Below are 9,250 nucleotides of genomic sequence, written 5' to 3'. Positions count from 1 at the left end.
GCACACTGCTGGCTCATGTTCAGCTTTCTGTCTCTCCACACTCCCAGGTCCCTTTCTGCCTGGTGCTCTCCAGCCCCTCTGTCCCAGCCTGGAGCACCTCTACAGGGTTGCTGTGACCCAAGGGCAGGACCTGCACTTGACCTTGTTGACCCAGACAACGGCCTTGGGACCACCCAACAATAAACTCTTGGTTCTAGAAATACTGACGATATTACCTTGTCACTTCTAGATGCAAACTCAATCACAGAGGCTTTGGAGGTGGTTCTCCAGCTCTGGATTTATGTCAGACTACCTGCAGGTCTGACTTTTGAGAGTTTCTCTGACTAATCGAATAACTGGCTCAAATAACTGGTTCTGCTCCTCTGGACAAGAAATGATGAGCAGTTTATTTTCTAATGACAGTTAATGCCATCTCTGCTACTTTTTCCTATTGGGTTCTTCTTTACAAACACTTCTCTGAACTATGCAAACAGGATTCATTCTAAGAGATGTTTTTATTTACTTCTAAACCCACTTAAAAGCCAAATTGCTGACTCAGCCTTCACAACTCAGCATTTTAAATGACCCTTTGAGATTGCCAAGAGCTGCTTCTCCTACTTCCAGCAGCACTGCCAGGCCCTCGTACCCATCCCACACCACCCAGGTGTTCCTTTTACCGTAGAAGCCTGAGCTCAGCCAGCAGTGTTGGGTTCTGTTGTGCTTTCTCGGGGGTAGGTTGAGAGGCTTGTTCGTGCTCCAGCCTGAGCCGCTGAATTTCCTGAAGTATCTCCCTATGGAAATAACAGAGGGGAGATAAAAGAAGGAAAAGGTCAGTATGTGTGCTGCTCTTAAACACTTTCACAGCCCTTCAGGCACTTTCTGTCAGTTCCCAGTCCAAGCACAGCAATTTTGTTCATGTGTGGCTGCACAGACTCACACCCAAGCAGGTATGTGAGCACAGACCTAGGAATTGCTGCAAGACACATGGAAAATTTACTACTTAATAAGCATGAAATCACTCACTGCAGTGTCTCTCCAAAGCCTTTCACACAGAACAGGCTCAGTGGCTGTTCCAAGAGGACAAGAGTTCCATGTTCAGCACAACCTGCCTTGCAGGTGCTGCTGGAAGGGCTCTGGAGCAGCACTGCCAAAACCAGGCAGCTTACCACACAACTTACCCAGGGATCTTGGCAAGAATAAAGAACAGCTCACAGGAACAAACCTGGGGGCTCTCCCAAAGGGAAGGAGACCAGCCAGCAGAACAATTGAGGTCGCTGTGTTCTGTGCAGCCAGAGGGGAGGGAACGTTTCTCCCAAGGACTCTCTTATTAGAGTGGGAATGAAACCCTCTGAGAGTAGAGATTCTCATCTCCTGCTCCCCTGCTCTGCAGTGAAACTGCTGAGCTGCTCTCCTGGCAGGGCTTCATACCAACCCTGATTGAGATCTCCCTTATCCGGGATCTCCAGGAATAAATCCAAATACCTGCAAGGCCTCTTGGTAGAGTATTGCAGCTATGATGGTGCCAGGATGGAGCTGTTCCCCGCTCTCCAGGAACTGCTTCTCCTCCAAACTATCCTTAAGCAATATTTTTACCTGGTGCACTAAAGGCACCTCAGGACAGGGCTGTGCAGGCAGCATCACCCACACCAGCTGGGCACAGGGACACCTGAGCAGGCATACACAGTGAGCCTGGGGAGGCTCCACAGGTGACCCTCTGGAGCAAGAATCCTAGGTTGCTTTGGGGCTGGAAGGGACCTTAAAGACCATCTCATTCCATCCCCTGCCACATTCCACCAGCCCAGGTTGCTCCAAGCCCCATTCAACCCAGCCCAGAACACTCCCAGGGATGGAGCAGCCACAGCTGCTCTGGGCAACCTGTGCCAGTGTCTCATCACCCTCGCAGGGAACAATTTATTCCCAATATCCCATCCATCCCTGCCCTCTGGCAGTGTGAAGCCATTCTCCCTTATCCTGTCACTCCAGACTTGTAAATAGTCTCAACTCTCTTGGAGCCCCTTTAGGCACTGGAAGGGGCTCTAAATTCTCCCTGGAGCTTCTCTTCTCCAGGCTGGACACCCCCAGCTATCCCAGCCTAGCTCCATGGCAGAGCTGCTCCAGCCTTCCCAGTTTCTTCACGTGTTTTTGTCTTCCAGCAATCTCACTCTTCTCCAGTTGACTTCACCCACTTTGTCCCTCCATCCGGCTCCCTCCCCCATCCCAGTGGATGTATTCCCTGCTCCCCCTGCCCGGCTCTCCTCGTGCTGGGTGTGCACTCAGCAACAGGAGAGTGAAAGGCTCAGGGTGCTTGGTTTTGTTAAGATGATTTTAACAAGATTAGTGAAGAAGATCAAACCCCTCCCTAAGGAACACTGGCAGCCCCATCCAAACCGATGATTAACTAACGCTAATGACTACCTAATCAGTTAATGAGGCAGCTACACCTCCAACAAAAGATCTGGGAAAACAATCTGGTTCACAACAACAAAGCACAAGGATTGCTCCCAAAACAACCCTGATCAAAGCTTGTTCTCACCTGTTTTTGTTTTCCAGCTCTGCTATCAGCTGCCTCTGTTGTTTGTTGGCATCAAAGCTGAAGCCCAGGTCTGTCGGCGGCCGAGGCTGGGGGGAGAACACAGGCAGATTACACAAAACACTCACTACCTGCTAACACACGTTGAATCCAGCCCCGAAATTCCCAGACTGACAGCCCAGGCTGCAGAACTGGGACCAGAGCTCTGGGACACATCGAGGGGTGGATGATGGTGAGTCGGGCTCTCAGTGTGTGGTTGAGGACAGGGTGACCTGCCTCATCATCTGCATAACCCACTGGAGGAATTTTATTTGCCAATTTTTTTAAGTCCTTCAGAAAAAAACCCAACTCCATCAGTGACTACGGCACTGACAGAATTCCTGGGAACAGATCCAGTTATTCCTTTGCTCATGAAGTCTTCTAGTGGAACATTGATCTTCCCACAGGTCAGCTAGGGAAGAGAAGAAGTTGGAATGACTCAGTCTAGAACAGACTAGAATAAGTGACAGCTCAGCCTGGTACCCACAGCACTGCTGGGCATCACCCCCCAGTGCTGACAGAGCCTCACACACATTCCCCATCCCCTGGGTGGAACTCTCAGAGCTCCAGTAATGCTCAGAACTAGCTTGACAGAAACATCTCCTCAGCCAAATCTCCCCACAGTTTCTGCAGGAAGATGATCCTGATTCTTTGTGCTTTCCATAGGTCCCAGTTCTCCCCTTTTCCCAAGTCATCACCTTGCAGTGACGCTGGGGTTCAGTGAAGCCTTTCAGTGCATTTAACTGCTGCAATTCCATGTTAAATGCATGTGGATCCATACGCCTATCTCATGCTGTGTCAGATGGGACCCCCAGACAGTCTGTCCAGACACAGAGCAGATGCTTGGTACCACTTTGTACCAGGGATGGTAACTCCACCCCCTCCCTGGACAGCCCTTTCCACAGAGAAATTCCTTCTGATGTCCAGCCTGAACCTCCTCTGGCACAGCTTGAGGCTTTAAGATGAGCTTTCCTTGGTTCTTTCCAACCCAAACCAGTCTGGGATTCTGTGCTTCCATGACCTCATCTCATCATTCAGGGTAGGAACACAGTGCAGGTGGCAGCACTGTCACCACTCCTTCCACCTTGGAGTGACCTGAGCAGCCTCATCTCTCCCCACATCCTGATACAATCAGCTATGAGGACAAGTGCAGGTGACGTGTTTCACCTGCAGCCTCAGGACCTTCCTGAGGCTCTTGGGGCTCAGCCAAGGCACAGGAACCTTTGTTTTACTGCAAAGTAGGACTATGCCTTTAGGAACATGATCTTGTTCTCAATCCCTTTCTTCAGAAATCCTGCCCAAAGCCTGAAATCACCCCCATGACCTGAAGTACTTGAGTTCTCAGGGGCAAAGACAACCCTGGAAAGGACTCAGCAGAGACCTGAGTGAGACCTGCTGCTCACTTGGAACATCACCAGTCAGGAGGTCCTCTGGGAACTCTTCAGTGGCTATTTTGTACGACAACTTGACCTTCTCCTCTTTGTTCTATTGCTTCCAACAGTTCATTTGATTTTGTTTTTAATCTTAACTCAGAATCACAGAGTCGTTGGGGTTGGAAAGGACCTTTTGAGAGACTTTTCTGAGTAGCAACAAGGATGAGACTCCATGACCTGGTGGGGCAACACATTCCAGGGTGTGAGCACCGATGCCGTAACAGTTTTCTCTATAGAATCTCAGAATTATGGAATGGTTTGAGTGGGAAGGGACCTTACACAGCTCATCCAGTCCCACACCCTGCTATGGGCAGGGACACCTTCCACCAGCCCAGGTTGCTCCAAGCCCCATCCAACCTGGCCTTGAGCATTTCCAGGGATATTTGCAAATGTTCAGGCTGAGCCTTTGAATTTTCTGAACATGGAAGGTTTAGATGTTGCTGGAGAATCCACAGCATGATTTTTTTCTGGGCTTATTTAGCCTTGAGGAGACATTGGGAGAATCACTTTTGTGCATTAACAATGATGGTTGCAGTAAGAGGGTGCAGCCAGGCTGTCTTCAGTGGTGCTGAGGAATGACAAGAGGCAGTGGGAATTAGCTCACTTCCACTGGCATAGGTTGCCCAGAAAAGTATGATGTACGAAACGTGCAAATACCATTGTTTGCTTCAGGTATCAGCCGGTATTTCTTTAACGAATGAACTCCTCAGGAACACATGAAATCATGCAATAATTCTGGGATAGCTCTCCGAGATCATCAAGTCCAACCATTCCCCAGCACTGCCAAGGCCACCACTAACCATGTCCCCAAGTGCCACATCCACATGGCTTTTAAATCCCTCCAGGGATGTGACTCCACCCCTACTCTGGGCAGCCTGAGGCAGGGCTGGACTAACTGTAGTCACTGTTCTCATTTCTGCCCAGTATTTAATTAACACCAATTTCTTACTGTCATCACTTTGGGAAGGATTGGGGTGTCTGGTGTAGGATTGCAATGCTCTTCGCGTTTTAAATCCAGGGCCAGACTCCATCAGCACACTTGCCTGCTGCTGTGGGTTTTGAGGAAGTACCTGTCCTCCCTCTGAAGCTGTGTGTGGTTTGTAAAACCTCTGCACTTAGGAGAAATAAAATCACCCCAACTCATTCATTCCCTAGTCAGCACTCTCGTGTCTGCACTATGTCTCACTGGACAGTTCTGAACGACTTGTGTCTGCCAAGATTTATGGCTGTAATTCCATGCTTTAAAGGCACAGCTGGGTCAGTTCCCTGTCTGCTCAGCAGCTCTGAACTCCAGGGACATATCCCCTGGCTACTCCACTCCTTCAAGAGCCTTTTTACTACAGATTGCAAAGACCAGGTGGGAGTTGACAGTCTAAGTCAAAATTACTTAGAAAAACCCAAACCAAGCAACTCAACCTCCATTTCTGCATGTGCATGAGGAAATTAACAGAGTTTGTGTTATTTTGTCCTCTGTAGCTTTGAATCTCAGGAAGGAGCAAATATAGCAGGAATATTCCTAATTATTATGGCACAGAAACAACATGGAGAGCTTTTCTTGGCCTCATTGGATGCAGCTGTGAGGGCCTCAGCCTGGAGAAAAGGAGGCTCAGGGAGGACCTTCTGCTCTCTCCAACCCCTGACAGGAGGTGCAGCCAGGTGGAGTCAGGCTTTGTTTCCAGGGAACAAGGGACAGGATGAGAGGAAACAGCCTCAAGCTGTGCCAGGGGAGGTTCAGGTTTGCCATCAGGAGGAATTTCTGCATGGAAAGGGCTGTCAGGCATTGGAAGGGGCTGTCCAGGGAGGGAGTGGAGTCACCATCCCTGGAGGTGCTCAGTGAACAATTGGATGTGGCACTCAGTGTTCTGGTGTAGTTGACAAGGTGGTGATGGGTCATAGGTTGCACTCAGTGGTCTTGGAGGTCTTTTCCAACCCAAGTAATTTTGGGGTTCTGTGTTTCTGTGGTTTTCTGACAACAACACAGTATGACCAAACCCCCAAACATCACAGATCCCTGCAGAAATGACATAGAGGTCATCACTTGATGATCAGCAGGCAAAGAAGAAGAGGTAACAAATAACAAAAATGATTCATTTAACTGGTTTAAAAAGGAAAAGAAATGATCCAAGAACCAAGCTGCAAATTTATCCCACAGGAAATCTGGTTTACTTGTTCTGTATTTAAAAAATACTTATTAAACAATGCCTAAAACCTGAAAGGAAAGTTACATGAAGGGAATGTTCCAACTGTGATTTAGGCTGTGGGCAGCTTTGAGGAGATGAGATGACAATAGGCTTTTAGCCGTGCTTAATGTTGAGGGAAGAGCAACCACACAGTGTTTTCAAAAAAGAGCAACGTGGGCAAGAACCTAATTATCATAACTCATCCACATAACTCAACCTAATTATCCTCTCATCCATGATGGAGGATTAGCCTGTATTTATTAGGTGCTTGTGCTTGGCCTCACAGTGAGGCTGCACAGGTCAGCAGAGTCCTGCCACGAGCACATGGTCCCTGTGGACCTCTGCTCCTGTGTGGTGGGTCACTGTCCATGAGAATCACCAGGAAGCAACAGGCACATGTGGCTCATGGACCAGATTATACCAACCTGTGCCTGTATGCATCAGCCAGCCCAGGTGAACTTGGAGAAGCTCTAGAGCATCTGGGAGTGAGCTAACAGTACAAAATGGGGAAAAACAAGAGCTGAGGTGGAGCAGCTGGGAGAGGGGATGAGAGAAGCATTGGCTTGGAGAAAGGGAGTGCTGTGCATGACAGAGGGCCTGGAGTTGCTTTATATCTGGCTGTATATACATATATTCACCTAAAACACATGTGATCACCCCTTGTCTAGGTGTGCAGCCACCTATCTGCAGGATTACCTGCAGTCAGGTGATCAGGCAGCACTGAAGTGGGATCTGACATGGGAGCAGAAGGGATTTTCTACGGGAAAGTTGTCAAGGGGCTGGGGATGCAGGAGATCACTTCCAGTCCCTTCTTTTATCAAGGTGATGATGCTTGATAGGAAATAGCAGATTATTCCTCCCCTCAGGCTGACAATCTGAACAGAGCAGCAGAGGGAGACGAAGGGGTGAAGCTGTGATCCTGAAAGTTGTGGTCTCATCGAGGTTTAGGCTGATCTCTAATAATTTCCTCTCTTTATCCATCCAGTCACGCCCTCCTTTCTCTCCCTGCAGTCCAGGGGAGGCAGTGGGCAGTGCACAGCTGTGGCATGACCAAGGCAGGGCCAGCACTGCCCTGAGCAACTCAAATTCAATAAAAGGTAGTTTGTGTCTGCAGACTGGCTCGAAGGGAGCAAGAGCAGCTCAGTCAGAGCTCGTCTGAGCAGACACAGACCACACTGCAGTGCTCTGGTCATGTGTCATTGGCTGCTCCTGCACGCAGAGCACCAGACATCTGCCTGTGGCAGTGACACTTTCTTCTCTCCTCTCCTCACCTCCTTCCCCACTTACTGCTCTTCTTGAAGAGGAAAGACTTCGATTTCAAGAATTAACTCAGAGTTCTGGCTAAAATTATTTTGCCCCAGTCAGATGCTGAGCAAAGGCATTCACCCTAAAAATGTTGATGGATGTATTTGCAGTCCTATGGTGAGTGGCACTAATTACAGGAACAACCCTCCAGAAGCTCCATCACTCCTTTATGCCTTTCTGTTTTCCACTCTTCACTTTCATTAAGGTCCAGCATCACAGCAAAATATAGGTGGGAAGAAACCTCTGGAGGTTCCCAGTCAAATTCACAGCAAGTTGCTCAAGAACTTGTCTTACTGAGCTGCACACAACTCCAAGGAGGAAGACTCCAGTTGTTCTCTGGCCAACCTCTTGGACAACAATATTTGACTATTATCATGGTGAGCAAAATTTTTCTTAATATATAGTGGGAATTTCCCTTCTTGCAGCTTCTGTTTCTGTTGCCTGTTGTCTTTTCACTGTGCAGCTCTGCAGTGGGTTGACCTCAGCTGTGTGTAGGGTTGACCCTGATGACAGGTCCCTATGTCTGGCTCATCAGGAGGAGACTGCAGAGAGCACTAAGACCCTCCTTTGCTTTCTCCTCTCCATCTCCAATGCAGACCCAGCCTCAAGGCCACATGGTGTTACCTGTCCCAGCTTTAGGATCAGCACTGAGCTACGTTCAGCCTTGTTATCACTGTCAGCTTATTGCTCCAACCTGGGAAGGACTCTCCAGTCACGGCCAAACAGCTCCAGTGACATTCCAAGTTACATGTTACCTGTTTTTCATAGAGTCCCTGTCTGGTTTGGGTGGCAAGGGACCTCAAAGATCACCCAGTTCCACCCCCTGCCACAGGCAGGGACACCTCCCACCAACGCAGGTGGCTCCAAGTCCCATTCCCCCTGGCCTGGACCACTCCCAGGGATGGAGCAGCCACAGCTGCTCTGGGCAGCCTGTGCCAGTGCCTCACCACCCTCACAGCCAAGAATTCCTTCTATATATCCAGTACTCCAGTTTCTCCTACAGGATTTCTGAGCTGTTTATTCTATTAGGGTTTTAATTTGATGGTACACATTTTAATTCCATATGGAAAGAAAAAATTGCTCTATTTCTTTTGGTTTTGCATTTCTCAGCCTCTCACTCACCGACTCCTGTCTTTGTTAACGCAAGAAGAGTATTGACAGCCTCATGGCTGTGGCTGACACACCTCAGCTATTGCATTTTCCAGCAACAGTGAATCCCCAGCAGTGAGCCCCACAGACATGGCACATCATCCCCATGGATGGCACATTGTCCCTGTGGACACAGCATGCTGTTCCTATGAACACAGCACACTGTCCCTGTGGAGATGACATACCTTCCCCATGGACACAGCACACTGTCCCTGTGGACACAGCACATCATCCCCATGGACACGGCACGTCATTCCCATGGATGTGACATGCTGCCCCACAGATGTGTTGTCCCTGTCCCCAGGGACAGGGCACAGTTAGGCTGCAATTATTACATGGAATTTCAGTAAATCCTTATCATTCTTCTACAGCAATTTTCTGTCAGAGCAGGATTTATTTTCACCAATTAAAAATGAGTTGGGTGTTTTCCTTTTCTGGGAGAAGAGGCTGCAAACACAAATCCTTCCTTTTCCTCTCTCAGGCTCCTTCCCTCTGGAATAAATATATTCCACAACATTTGCTCCATGATTTGTTTTCCTCAGGTATCTACACATTTATCTCTTCTCTACCCTAAGCAGGACTAATCTGCTTATTCCCTCAGCTCCTCTGACCTCATTTCTAACCACTTGTGCTGC

At 48.8% G+C, this 9,250-nt stretch overlaps 1 protein-coding gene across 1 annotated transcript in view; it reads right to left on the bottom strand.

Annotated features, from left to right (window-relative positions):
* The window catches only part of LOC103809571 (dystrobrevin beta-like), a gene marked incomplete at both ends in the record, with an annotated part of 17,381 nt that overhangs the window by 2,489 nt on the left and 5,642 nt on the right, over window positions 1-9,250 (bottom strand). The window contains 2 exons of the mRNA XM_009082410.1: window positions 657-770; window positions 2,513-2,598. Coding sequence (XP_009080658.1) covers window positions 657-770; window positions 2,513-2,598 — 200 coding nt within the window. The remainder of the gene's footprint in view (window positions 1-656; window positions 771-2,512; window positions 2,599-9,250) is intronic.

This window comes from Acanthisitta chloris, unplaced genomic scaffold (assembly GCF_000695815.1).
Source record: "Acanthisitta chloris isolate BGI_N310 unplaced genomic scaffold, ASM69581v1 scaffold4789, whole genome shotgun sequence".
Taxonomy (NCBI): Eukaryota; Metazoa; Chordata; class Aves; order Passeriformes; family Acanthisittidae; genus Acanthisitta; species Acanthisitta chloris.
Note: the sequence above shows the minus strand (reverse complement) of the source record. Positions and strands in the feature narration are given on the sequence as shown.